This window comes from Monodon monoceros, unplaced genomic scaffold, assembly GCF_005190385.1.
Source record: "Monodon monoceros isolate NGI ecotype Baffin Bay Population unplaced genomic scaffold, NGI_Narwhal_1 Super_Scaffold_12, whole genome shotgun sequence".
Taxonomy (NCBI): domain Eukaryota; kingdom Metazoa; phylum Chordata; class Mammalia; order Artiodactyla; family Monodontidae; genus Monodon; species Monodon monoceros.
The window spans coordinates 49,756,197-49,770,001 of NW_021703768.1; the positions used below are offsets into that span (position 1 = coordinate 49,756,197).

At 36.5% G+C, this 13,805-nt stretch overlaps 2 protein-coding genes across 2 annotated transcripts in view; both read left to right on the forward strand.

The window, feature by feature from the left end:
- IPO11 (importin 11) overlaps window positions 1–13,805 on the forward strand; it is a 215,564-nt gene that overhangs the window by 157,850 nt on the left and 43,909 nt on the right. The window lies entirely within an intron of this gene.
- LRRC70 (leucine rich repeat containing 70) lies at window positions 4,762–7,783 on the forward strand. The gene is made up of 2 exons (XM_029217485.1): window positions 4,762–5,235; window positions 5,734–7,783. The coding sequence occupies exon 2, from the start codon at window positions 5,745–5,747 to the stop codon at window positions 7,638–7,640; it is 1,896 nt and encodes a 631-aa protein (XP_029073318.1). The 5' UTR covers window positions 4,762–5,235; window positions 5,734–5,744; the 3' UTR covers window positions 7,641–7,783.

A 13,805-nucleotide genomic window follows, 5' to 3' on the forward strand; every position in this document is an offset into this window, starting at 1 on the left:
TGCTATTCAGTAAATTCTTGTTATTTATCTATTTTACATATAGTGGTGTATCTATTTAATCCCATACTCCTAATTTATCCCTCAGCCCCCCTCTTTCCCCTTTGATATTCATAAGCTTATTTTCTGTGTCTTTGAGACTGTTTGTTTTGTAAATAAGTTCATTTTTATCATTTTTTAGATTCTACATATAAGTGATATCTTTATAATATTTGTCTTTCTCTGTCTGACTTACTTCACTTAGTATAATCTCTGGGTCCATCCATGTTGCTGCAAATGGTAATATTTCATTCTTTTTTACGGCTGAGTAATATTCCGTTGTGTGTGTGTGTGTGTGTGTGTGTGTGTGTGTGTGTGTGTGTGTACACACACATACCCCACATCTTCTTTATCCATTCATCTGTTGATGTACACTTAGATTGCTTCCATGTCTTGGCTACTGTGAATAGTGCTGTTATGGACATTGGGGTGCATGTATCTTTTCAAATTAGAGTTTTCATCTTTTCCCAGGAGTGGGATTGCTGAATCATATGGTAGCTCTATTTTTAGTTTTCTAAGGAACATCCATACTGTTCTCATCAGTGGCTGCACCAATATACATTCCCACCAGCAGTGTAGGAGGGTTCCCTGTTCTCCATTCAAAGTACTCTTTGTTTTTCCTTTGTAAAACTGGTCATGATTGTAAATCAAACAAGTGTTTGTCTAGCAGTTTTTTATATGTATTTTGTTTTTTACCCACAGATATTTGTATTTGAAAATAAAAGGACTTAAAAACTGTTATTTATTAATTTACATAGAGTAAATTTGACTTTTTTGGGGGTATACACTACTGTAAATTTTCACACATGTAGATTTGTGAAAACATCACCACAATTAGAATACAAGGAATAATTTTATCACCTGAGGAAACGCCCTTTTGCTATATGTTTAGGAAAGTCATCCTCCCCTTGACCCTTAACTCCTGGCAACCACTGATCTGTTCTCTTTCACTATAATTTTGTCTTTTTGAGAATGTCATATAAATGGAATCAGGCAGTATATATCCTTTTGAAGCATAATGTCTTTTAAATCCATCCAAGCTATTGTGTATGTTATTAGAATGTTATTATTTTATTGCTGAGTAGTATTCCATTGTATGGATGTACCACTTCAGCCATTGAAGGACATTTGGGTATCTAGCACATTTTTTTTTTTTTTTTTTTTTGGGGCCACACTGTGGGGCATGTAGGATCTTAGTTCCCTGACCAGGAATTGAACCTGCACCCCCTGCATTGGAAGGTGGAGTCTTAACCACTGGACCACGAGGGAAGTCCCTCTAGTACATTTTAATGACTTTCTCAGTAAGTTCCATGAGCATGACAGCCTGGACTTGCTAGCATGTGTCCTCTCTCTGTCTTTCCGTATCTTATTCTCTCTGTCTCTATGTGTGTGTATACAGACATTACACACATGCACCAACACACACACACCAACCATACATGGTGCTTTATTTTTGAACCATTTGTGTAAATTGCATCAATCATGGCCTTTTACTCCTAAATACTTCAGCTTTTAGTTGTCATGTCTTTGTAGTCTCTTTTACACTGTAATGTCATTTCCTGAGTCTTTCTCACTTACGACTAACATTTTTGAAAAATACAGTTCTACTCTGTCTCCTTCTCTCCCTTTCTTCCTCCCTTACTCTCTCCCAGAATGTTCCTCATTTGGGGTTTGTCTCATATTTCCTCATGGTTAGATCCAGGTTAATCATCCCTGGTTGGAATATTACATAAGCGATGTGTCCTTCTTGAAATGTCACATCTAGCAGTATGTGGTGTCTACCTGTTTCTCATTAATCATGTCAATTCTGGTCAAGGTGTTGTCCGATTTCTCCGCTGTGTGCTACTTTTTTTTTGTTTTTCCTGGCAACTGTTAAGCAATCTGTATTGAGTTACTGCTCCTCATTAAAATTTTCCCCTACATTGAGCAAAATGATAATATTTTTTATTGTTACTGGACTAATTTTTATTGTAAACCCCATTTCAAGTTTTTATTCTTTTGATTTTAGGATCTATAAGTAATTTTTAAGATCCATAATAAGATCAGTAACTGCTATTGTAAACCATTCTTTAGATGTAAACCCATCTTGATTGGTTTATACATAGACGCTATATGTCTAAATAATGCAGATGGCATATATGTAAAAGATGGTCATAGAACAGTTTTCCTCTTATTTTTGTATTTTTGTACTTGTGATGGAATTGCTGAATGGAAAGGAAATAGATATGTGTTGAAACTTAAGGCATGAGATTATTTAAAGATAGAGGTAGTACAAAAGAAGGTTTAGCAATAAGAATGAGAGAGAAATAATTTAGTGAGCCAATCTCCTGGAAAGAAAAGGGAGGATGCCTACTTAGGAGGCTTAGTGTTCAGAAATAGTTCTATTGAATATTAGTAGGAATGAGAAAAGGGATGCGAGGAACCATTTTGATGTATTATTCCAGAGCAAATTCAAAATGTCACAATTCAGTTGGGGAGAATTATTGGGCATTGGAGATATATGAAGATTTTATTAAACATGTTATAGAACTTAAAGCTCATGAGAGGATTTAAAATTACCTAAATAATACAGATTACTGTGAAATGAAAGTATTTGAAGCACAGGGAAATGTACACTCCGGTAAGTGCTGTGGGAAGCTGGGAAACTTGAGTTCTTATCTAAACCTTGAGTGGGCAATTTTGCCACTAATTAGTGATGTGCTCATAGCAAGAAAGATGAAGAGGTCTCTGGATTCTTTCCCTGCATCAACTTTTTTCATGTTTTGATTTCTGCAGTCTTCTTTAGTAGTGATCACTTGTCTCTAAGAGCAGCACCTCCTAGATGAACAGATCTTTACTTCAAGATCTAGTAAGAATAAATATTTTTGTCTGCTTTGGATATTTCTAGAACAGAGGACAAAATTAATTAATGAATGTTCTGATCTTGTTACCTTGTAGTTTACCCTCTTTAAATTTTATTTTGATTTCAATGGACCAATTTCTCTGACTTTTTCTAGACTGTAGGAGAGTAAAAAGTTTTCCTTGACCCTCTTAGGGTCCCTGGCTGGGTCTGAAAATTAAACTGAGAAAGACAAGACAACAGGATTAAAGCATACAAATTTAATGTACATTTTACATGTCATGGGAGTCTTCATAAGGAAATGAAGACTCAGAGAAACTGTTAAACCTGTGTTTGATGTAGAATGGCAAGTCATGGAAAGATATGATAGGGTAAAGGGTATGAGGTAAGTATAATAAACCAGGGGAAATTTTACAAGTCCCATTTGTTTGGATTCTTCTGAGTCCTCTTGTATTTGGAGATAAGGATTCCTCCCATTATAGGGAGGGCAGTTCTCACTTGAGGGTTTGATGACTTCTTTCAGGGGACAAGGGTAGGGAGTATGGGGGTGTGGCTGGGGGTGGGAGAGGTCAGAGAGAGAACTTCCTGCTCATGCTGTATGCTCACACTCCTTCAGCTTAAAGTATTCAGTATGCCAAGGTGTATATTTTGGGGTACCGTGTCCTGAACCCCATCATAATTCTTTAAGTTGTATGACACAGTTGAAAAAAATCTGTGAGACGTACCTCATTATGCTTTGTATGTTATTGAAAATATGAAACAAAATGAACTTGAAAAACCTACCTCTTGTTTCATCTTTACCTCTAATTTATGTCATTTCTCTGTCATTTGGTTTTTTGGTTGTTGTTTTCTAATTTCTGTGTTTATAAAATAGCAGTAACAATAGCCAGCCATAAAGGATAGCTGTGAGATTTGTAAGTCGTTTTGATAAAGATCTGTTGTCTAGTATGCACCTCTGATTTTTTATTGTAATTGAAAGAAAGTGCTGGGTATTATACAAAATATTAATATGGAAATAATTTATATTATTATCTGAAGTAGTTGTCTTGATGTGAAATAAAGCTGCTTTAATATCAAAAGGGAGTTATAGTATACAGTTATATATATTATTACTGATATTTTAAGTGCATTGTCAGGGTATTAGTAATATTAATAAATGTCAGAATTACAAAGTCTAAGCAGTCAGGTTTTTGGAAAATGACTAAACAATGTATAATATATAGTTTATAGTCAACTCTTTAAATCCTTACTTTAAAATATTACATTATGCACAGATACATTTTTATTGTAAAAAAATTCGGGTTAATTCAGATGTATATATGGTCAAAAGTCATTAAAGGGCTTCTTTCACTCTCCTCAACTTTTCTTGTCAAAGATAACCTTTGTCAGTAACTTGGTATGCAACCTGATATCATTCTACAACTCAAGGCATATACCTTAATATATTAAGGTACTAATTGGTCGTATTCAATACTTTATATGCACCAATTTTTCTTAATTAAAAAAGAAGAGCACAGAAGAACAGCATCTGTCAAGTTCATTGTCCTAAATTACTTGTTTTTGCTACCTGTTTTTTTTTTAAAGGAATAAAGCAAAATTGAAGTCTCTACTGTATATTCAAAACAATACAAATATTCTATGCATTTAAAAAATTCACAAAAGTTACATTACTCTTGGGCTTCCCTGGTGGCGCAGTGGTTGAGAGTCCGCCTGCCGAAGCAGGGGACATGGGTTCGTGCCCCGGTCTGGGAAGATCCCACATGCCGCGGAGCGGCTAGGCCCGTGAGCCATGGCTGCTGAGCCTGTGCTCCGCAACAGGAGAGGCCACAGCAGTGAGAGGCCCGTGTACCGCAAAAAAAAAAAAAAAAAAAAAAAGTTACATTCCTCTATTTACATCTTACTTCAACTTGCTTTTTCCATTCGATGGCTATTTGTTGTTGATGTATACAGAGTTTGTTCGTTCTGAATATTTAAAATTTTCATGTTTAAAAAATACTTACTTTTAAAATGAAATATTTAGGTTTGTGCGTTAGGAAAACTCAAGTTAACTGCATTCTGAAAAAATAAGTTCCTGAGATTTCCTTTTAACAATACTTTTGAAACACAGATAACATTACTTCCTGTCTCTCAGTTTCCTGTATCCATGGCAACCTCTGTTTTACACACTGAGTGTGGAGGAACCAATGTGAAGAGTGGTGTTTCCTGAGCAAATTGTGACTTAAAAAAAAAAAAGAGGTGGAGGGGTGGAGGTCAACAGTGCCACAAAAGAAATGGAGTTTAGAAATGTCGCTCTTCAGATATAGAAAGAAAACCTTTACTTGAATCAGCTGAGTGTTAATAATATGAATTTCCTGTTCTTGGTAAGATTATTTATTTAAATATGAACTTTTAGCTGAAACAAAAAATAATTTGGTTTGTAAAAACCTGTAGTTTAAAGAGAGTTTAATTGTTCTGTAATGAATGTGTATAATTCCTAAATTATAATGTTGTTTAATTGATATTAGACTTTAAGTTGATAAAGGGGCATATTATATCCAAAGATCCTTATCCCTGCATCATCATTTGTCACTTTAGTTATAGTCAGTTGTAATATTTAAGTTAGCAAACATTTTATTTTGCAGTTCATTAAATTTGAATTATCATTTTGTCAAACAGTGGGTTAATGGTCTGGAGGTGCTAATAATTCTAGAACGTATTTCAGCCTTACTGTTTTATGCTATCACCATAGTATGATTCATGATATTTAGTATTATGGCTGATCCTAATAAAATAAAATAGAGTATAGAATTTCTAGTATTATAAAACTTTCATTTAAAGAACTTTTTGATGATTTAAAGTTTTACCTTTTCTTTTTATAGCCAATTTTGATATGAACAGAAAAACCAAGAACAGGGCTATGTGTGGAGTACGTTTTTCTCTGCCTTGCCTACGACTGTTTCTACTTGTTACCTGTTATCTTGTGTTATTATTCCATAAAGAGATACTTGGATGTTCGTCTGTTTGCCAGCTCTGCACTGGGAGACAAATTAACTGCCGTAACTTAGGCCTTTCAAGCATTCCTAAGAATTTTCCTGAAAGTACAGTTTTTCTATATCTGACTGGAAATAATATATCTCATATAAATGAAAGTGAATTTACTGGACTTCATTCTCTTGTAGCATTGTATTTAGATAATTCTAGCATTGTGTATGTGTATCCAAAAGCTTTTGTTCATTTGAGGCAGCTATGTTTTCTATATCTGAATAATAATTTTATAAAACGCTTGGATCCTGGAATATTTGAGGGACTTTCCAATCTTCGTAATTTATATTTACAGTCTAATCAAGTATCTTTTGTTCCAAGAGGAGTATTTCATGATCTAGTTTCAGTTCAGTACTTAAATCTACAAAGAAATCGCCTCACTGTCCTCGGGAGTGGTACGTTTGTTGGTATGATTGCTCTTCGGATACTTGATTTATCAAACAATAAAATTTTGAGGATATCAGACTCAGGCTTTCAATACCTTGGAAACCTGGATTGTTTGTATCTAGAAGGTAATAATTTAACAAAAGTACCATCAAATGCTTTTGAAGTTCTTAAGAGTCTTAAAAGACTTTCTTTGTCTCATAACCATATTGAAGCAATACAGCCCTTTGCATTTAAAGGACTTGTCAGTTTGGAGTATCTCCTCCTGAAAAATTCAAGAATTAAAAATGTTACTAGGGATGGGTTTAGTGGAATTAGTAATCTTAAACATTTGATCTTAAGTCATAATGATTTAGAAAATTTAAATTCTGACACATTTAGCTTGTTAAAGAATTTAATTTATCTTAAGTTAGATAGAAACAGAATAATCAGCATTGATAATGATACATTTGAAAACATGGGAACATCTTTGAAGATTCTTAACCTGTCATTTAATAATCTTACAGACTTACATCCAAGGGTCCTTAAGCCATTGTCTTCATTGACTCATCTTCAGGCAAATTCTAATCCTTGGGAATGTAACTGCAAACTATTGGGTCTTCGCGACTGGTTAGCATCTTCAGCCATTACTCTAAACATCTATTGTCAGAATCCCCCATCCATGCGTGGCAGAGCATTGCATTATATTAAATGGACTGACTTTACAAATTGCGTTACATCTTCAACAAATGTATCCAGAGCTTGGGCTATAAAATCTCTTCATATTCATCACAAGACCACTGCATTAATGATGGCCTGGCATAAAATAACCACAAATGGGAAACATTTGGAAAACACTGAGAGTGTTACTTTCTGGGAACGAATTCGTACTTCACCTGCCAGTAGATTTTTTCAAGAGAATACCTTTGGTAATCCATTAGAGACTACTGCAGTGTTACCTGTGCAAATACAGCTTACTTCTCCTGTTAACTTGAACTTGGAAAAAAACAGTGCTCTACCGATTGATGCTGCTTCGGTGTCAGGGAAAACATCTCTAATTTGTACACAAGAAGTTGAAAAGTTGAATGAGGCTTTTGACATTTTGTTAGCTTTTTTTATTTTAGCTTGTGTTGTAATCGTTTTTTTGATCTACAAAGTTGTTCAGTTTAAACAAAAACTAAAGGCACCAGAAAACTCAGGGAAAAATAGACTTGAATACTACAGCTTTTATCAGTCAGCAAGGTATAATGTAACAGCTTCAATCTGTAACACTTCCCCAAATTCTCTAGAATGCCCTGGTTTGGAGCAGATTCGACTTCATAAACAAATTGTTCCTGAAAGTGAGGCACAGGTCATTCTCTTTGAACATTCTGCATTATAATTCAACTGAATATTGACTATAAGAAAACCTCAGTGTCATGGACATGAATAAAACTGAAGCATCCTTATAGAATTATAGACTTTATTTGGATATATAATGAATTATATGAGCTTAGCATTAATAAATATATGTTTTTAATAATTTGTGAATACTGTATTCATTCAGCAAATATTTTCTTTGATAATCACTGTATTAAGTAATTAATAATAACTAATGTTTCTGTGTACCAAGCAGTATGCTAAATACTTCATATATAACATTTAATCCTTAAAAAGCCTTATAAGGTAGTACTATCTACATTTTACAGGTAGGGAAATTTAGGCAGAGTGAGTTTAAGAAACTGTCTCAAATTCTCACAGCTTGTGACACTTTTTAGGTCTGTCTGATTCCAGAGCCCATGCTTTTAATTTTATACTATACTGCTGCCTGGGTGCTAGGGTTATAATTGTGAATAGCATGGACATGGTTCCTATTCTCAGTAGAACTTGAAATGTAGAGGAGGACACACATGGTTATTGTACAGTATGATAAATACTGCACTTGAAGGTACTCTCTTGTATAACATATGTGGAGGTGAGAGATAGCTTTATGAGAAAAGTGACATTGAAACTGGATTGCAAAGGCTAAGTAGAAATTAGCCCAGCGACAGAGAGCTGAGTAGTAGGTAGAGGGCTGAAGAAATAGAATACTGCTTTTCAGGAACTAAAATTCAGTCTAACTGGAGTTGTGAGTGGTATATTATGAGATTTGCAGCTAGAGAGAGAAATCAGGCAATGAAGGATGTTGTAATTTCATGTTTTTCCCTAGGGCAGCAGGGAGCCATGGAAGGATTTTAAGCATTGTTAAGGGAACCTAATGCTGCTGTTTGGCTACACATTCAGGGATTCTTTTTTTTTTTTAATAAATAAATTTATTTATTTGTGGCTGCACTGGGTCTTCATTGCTGCATGCGGGGTTTCTCTAGTTGTGGTGAGCAGGGGCTACTCTTCATTGTGGTGCACAGGCTTCTCATTGCAGTGGCTTCTCTTGTTGCAGAGCACAGGCTCTAGGCACGTGGGCTTCAGTAGTTGTGGCTCGTGGGCTCTAGAGTGCAGGCTCAGTAGTTGTGGCGCACATGCTTAGTTGCTCCGGGGCATGTGGGATCTTCCCGGACCAGGGCTCGAACCCGTGTCCCCTGCATTGGCAGGCAGATTCTTAACCACTGAGCCACCAGGGAAGTCCCAAGGATTCTTTTAAACATTTAGCATTTGGCAAATACAAACTGAAAGTGCACTCTTTCTGGAAGGAACAAGACTAGAAACAGGATTAATCTGAATCTCCCATGCAGTAATCGCTGATTCATGGGAGAGATGCTGGAGCCCTGGACTGGGGTGGTGGCAGAGAGGATGGATGGATTCTAGAGCTACTTTGGAAGGTGCCTTGGTGATTGGCAGAGGCATGGCAGGTGAGGGAGAAATCAGATGTTAGGTTTTTGGAAAATATTTGCCCTTAGACTACAGGCAACATTTTAGAAAACTCTTGTTTATTTATAAACCACATAGAGAAGTAAATACACCTGTTTTAATCACTACTTAGGTCAAGAAATAGAACATTCAAACATAACATATATGTGGACATTTCTTGAACTTAAGAATTATAGAAATAACCAAGTGTTTAAGCTTTAAGGTGGAGGGGGACCCACATGTAATAAGGGCATTTTTACTCCATTTCTTACCCACACCACAACAAAAACAGTAAAATTTGCCATATTTGTTTTTAAGCATTGGCAAAATGGGAAAAGAAAGCCTGGAAACCTTTTACAAGGTTCTGAAAATGAGCTTTGATGTTAGGTCTTCCTACCAAGTTGGTCCTTCATGCACTTCCCCACATCCTATTGTACTTCTTGTTCTCCCTTGTTAGAAGGATCCCACTCCTTGCTTGTCTTCTGTTACTGGGCCAGACTGGAAAATGTATTTATGGACTTGTAATATGTTGTGCTGCTCTGGACTAAGAGGAAAGAGAACGGGGTACGTGAAACCAAAGAGAAGGTTGTTCTGTTTACCGGTTAGACTTTGTTTTTATGCATCGCCTACTGAATAGTAACTTAATTTTTTTCCTCCTGAGAAGGCCCATTTTATTTCTCATTAAAACTTTTTCTTTTCTGTTATTGGACTTGCTGATAAGGCCTTAGGTGAGAGGGGAGGGATATGCATCAGTTGTCTCAAATTATTATCTAGTTTGTTATTGATTTCACAGTTATGGAGCAATATTAACAAGTGATGGGCCCATGGTTTTCAGTATTGTACTGTCTCAAGTATAGTTTTTTAAAAGTGCCCTCTATCTCTAGTCATCACTCTACTGAAGTTGGTAGGCTCTTGTGGCTGCATACTTTAATGTGAGAAGCCTTGTGGGTTAAAAGATAAATATGGAGAAAGCAGCATGAATGAAAGGAATGTATAGTATGCGTTCTACGGGTCCAAATGTGCCTTGTTTCATTGTTCCTGACTTTTGAGGCATCATGTGACATAGTAGAGGGCACTATATTTTAGTGGAAAGTAGTTTTTTGATTGTCAATAGTGTGTAATTGTAATATACAGTACTTTCCTTTTATCTCCGTGTCTTCCCGTATGTCTTGAGTTTCCAGTACCTGAGCATAAACCCTTGCCTGTTCTTAGTTTGGATATTGGCTTTGGAAAATCTAACTTTTTGCCAGATACCTTCTCTGATACTCTTCCTAGTGTTAATTCTATTCTTACTACATAAGTTCACATTTTCTTTGTATTTTGTTTGCGGTCCCATGGAGCAAATATTTTTATGTTCTAGTTCAGTTTCCTGATGTTTTGGCTTTCAGAACCCCTTTTCTTAAATCATCTGCTTCTCATCTATGCAAGCCTCCTAAGGCATTGTCTCCTAGAATGGGGACCTGTGCGATAAAAGAAGAAAATATGTATGGTCTCTACCCCTGATTCTTGGCACAGAGCTCCTGAAACCCTTGTAATTTCCTAAGTGATAAGAACATTAGGAGCATCTTTTGTTCTGACGAGGCAGCTCTGGGGTGGACTCCTAGACTGAGGTCACCAGAGACACTGAGCCATGATTAGAGGCTTGGAATTTTCAGCTCCAAGCCCCGTCTTCCACAGAGGGGAGATGAGCTGGAAATGGAGTTAATAATTGAGTATGTATGTAAGGAATTCTCCATAAAATCTCAATAGTAGGGTGTTCAAGGAGCTTCCAGATGGGGGAACAGATCCACATCGGAGGGGTGATATGCCCCACCTCCACAGGGACCAAAGCACCTGTGCTCAGGACCCTCCCAGACCTTGCCCTCTGTAGCTCTTCATCTGGCTATTCATCTGTATTCTTTATCATATATTTTAGTAAACTGGTAAACATGTTTCCCTGAATTCTGTGATTTCTCTGGCAAATTAGTTAACCTAGGGAGGAGTCATTGGAACCTTTGGCATCTGAGGGACTTGGGGGGTGGCTCAGTCTTGTGGGTCTGAGACCTTAACCTGTGGGATCTGACATTATCTCCAGGGAGATAGTGTTAGAATTGAGTGAAATTGTAGGTCATCCAGCGGGTGTCACAGAGAATGGCATGTTGGGAAAATCTTCCACACATTTGGTGACCAGAAGTAAAGTGTGCTGTGAGTAAAGAAGACTCACAGAAGAGAAACATAGTAGGGAAGGACAGGGTTTCTCCCTACTTGGGAAGGAAAAATCTGAGTTTTTTTCCATTCAGGACCATACCCTCCTGGAGTTTCATTCCTACTGTAAGTACAACTAACCAGGTAAATTCAGGCAATAGCATTCTTAGCAGATGGAATCCTTCCATGGAAGTCCTAAGACTAAGAAAGTGTTTGTCAAAAAGAAGGCTGGTATAGCTGGAGAGTAGAATGAAAAGTTAGGTGAGGTCAGAGAGAGGTAGGCAGCAACCAGGTCAGATGGGGCTGAGTAAACCATGATTAGGAGTTTGGATTTTTATGTGTAATGGGAAGTTACTGAAAGGTTAAACCCTTACTTTATTTATTTATTAAAAATTTTTTAACATCTTTATTGGAGTATAATTGCTTTACAATGTTGTGTTAGTTTCTGCTGTATAACAAAGTGAATCAGCTATACGTATACATGTATCCCCATATCTCCTGCCTCTTGCATCTCCCTCCCATCCTCCCTATCCCACCCCTGTAGGTGGACACAAAGCACCGAGCTGATCTCCCTGTACTATGAGGCTGCTTCCCACTAGCTATCTATTTTACATTCGGTAGTGTATATATGTCAGTGCCACTGTCTCACTTCGTCCCAGCTTACCCTTCTCCCTCCCCGTGTCCTCAAGTCCATTCTCTACGTCTGCGTCTTTATTCCTGTCCTGCCCCTAGGTTCTTAAGAACCATTTTTTTTTTTAGATTCCATATATATGTGTTAGCATGTGTAAAACACTTACTTTAAAGCAAGCGAGACATGATCAGATTTTGCAAAAGAGCACTGTGTAGAGAATGAATTAGAAGAAGCAAAGAGTGGAAGGGTCCCTATGTGGGAAGTTATGCAGTAGTTCAAAGTAGAGACAGAATTGACTTGCAGCACACTGTTCACAGCAGGAATATAGAGAAGTCAAAAAATTTCATAGATAGATGTGACAGAATTTGATGATAAATCGGATTTTTGAAGGGTAGATGAGAAGAAAGGTCAAAACTGAATCCCAGGTTCTGGCCTGAGTCACTGGGTGCTTAGAATTGCTCTGTAGTCAGATAAGGACACCTGGAAGAGAGCCTGATTTTGATTTTCTATCTTGTTTTGCTTTGTTTTTGTTGGGAAGGCACTCAAAAGTTTGGTGTTGGCTACCTTAAGTTAGAGATGCTTGTGAGACTGCCAAGAGTGGATGAGGAGGATGTAGATGTAATAGGGTTCCAAAGCTCAGAGAGGTCATTGTGAGTGCTAGCAGTATTTAGGAGGAATTTGGCATTGTGCCTGAACGAGGCAGGTCTAAATAGCAGGCATTTAACTCATTTTCCCTATAAGAAAAATCTACATAAGGTTTTTGGTCAGCTTGAATGTGTTGTATTTACAAAGCTGTAACAAAATAGTCAAATGCCTATTATATTGTTAGTTTAGTTACATATACATATTTTAAAATAACGTAAATAGAGATTTTTTTCCCCCTGTTATTTCGTGATAGTTTTATTCAAATGCTTCATGTAAATCTTCGACATCAGTGTTCTCATCATCACAGCCTTCCCTTCTGATCACATAACACTGTTTTACAGAGCACATTATCTTCATGTTGGCCTGAGCAGTGTGACATACAGTACTTCTCCAGAAATTTAACTCTAAGCCACGAGTATCTTTTCATATAACGTTAATAACGTTAACTAAGTTGGCTTTTTCTCATTTATCCTGAAGATATATGTTCATGATTGCCTTGTGATAACTTGTATAGCTCTGTTTTCAACAATGTCCACCATTTATAATGGTGAGGTCGTGCCTCCAACCCAATAATTACTAAATCTCTATTAAATTCTTTTGTATCACTTAAAAAAAAAAGTTTGTCAAGTGACTCCTATAAGCTTTGAAAATAAGCATTGATTGGGTTTTTTCAGCCTAATGTCTTTTCCAAACAGTTCTGTGCCAGTCATTGATCATCTTCTTTTTAATGGAACCTTAGTATATCTTCACTGAGCAGTGTTTCTTAAAGCATAGTCTTCCTCTTGAAAATCATATAATATGGCAGTTTCTTCTCATCCCACTATACATAGATCATTGTAGTTATTTCTTACTGTCTTAAAGTTAGCGGCTTGCTTTTTCCCCCCCACCTCTATGCAGTCAAAAAAGAAAAAAAGTTAATTGGGGGAATGGTTTATAATATGTAAGGATAATTGTTGTATAAACTTTAATTTTAAAATAACTTAGTGAACTTCCATTATGAACTTTTTATCCTTTTATTTCCTTGCCCAGTATTTGTCAAGGGAACTAGATTTATTAATACATACACTGTTCCATGACCACAAAGAGAATTAACTGTGTAGAAAGGATGTATGTTTCCATTTAAGTGACAGAAATATTTCCAGCCTAGGTCCTGGAAAATAGAGAGGGGAAAAACCTGAGTTTAGTGTAAATGTCACCACTTTTATAACTTCCGGTGTGGTAGGAATTCTGGAATAAGACCGATAAATCAAGGCTTTTTTCGTT

Bases quoted from the DNA above. Each gene is read 5' to 3' on its own strand.
- LRRC70 (XM_029217485.1), top strand. From the start codon at position 5,745: ATGAACAGAAAAACCAAGAACAGGGCTATGTGTGGAGTACGTTTTTCT.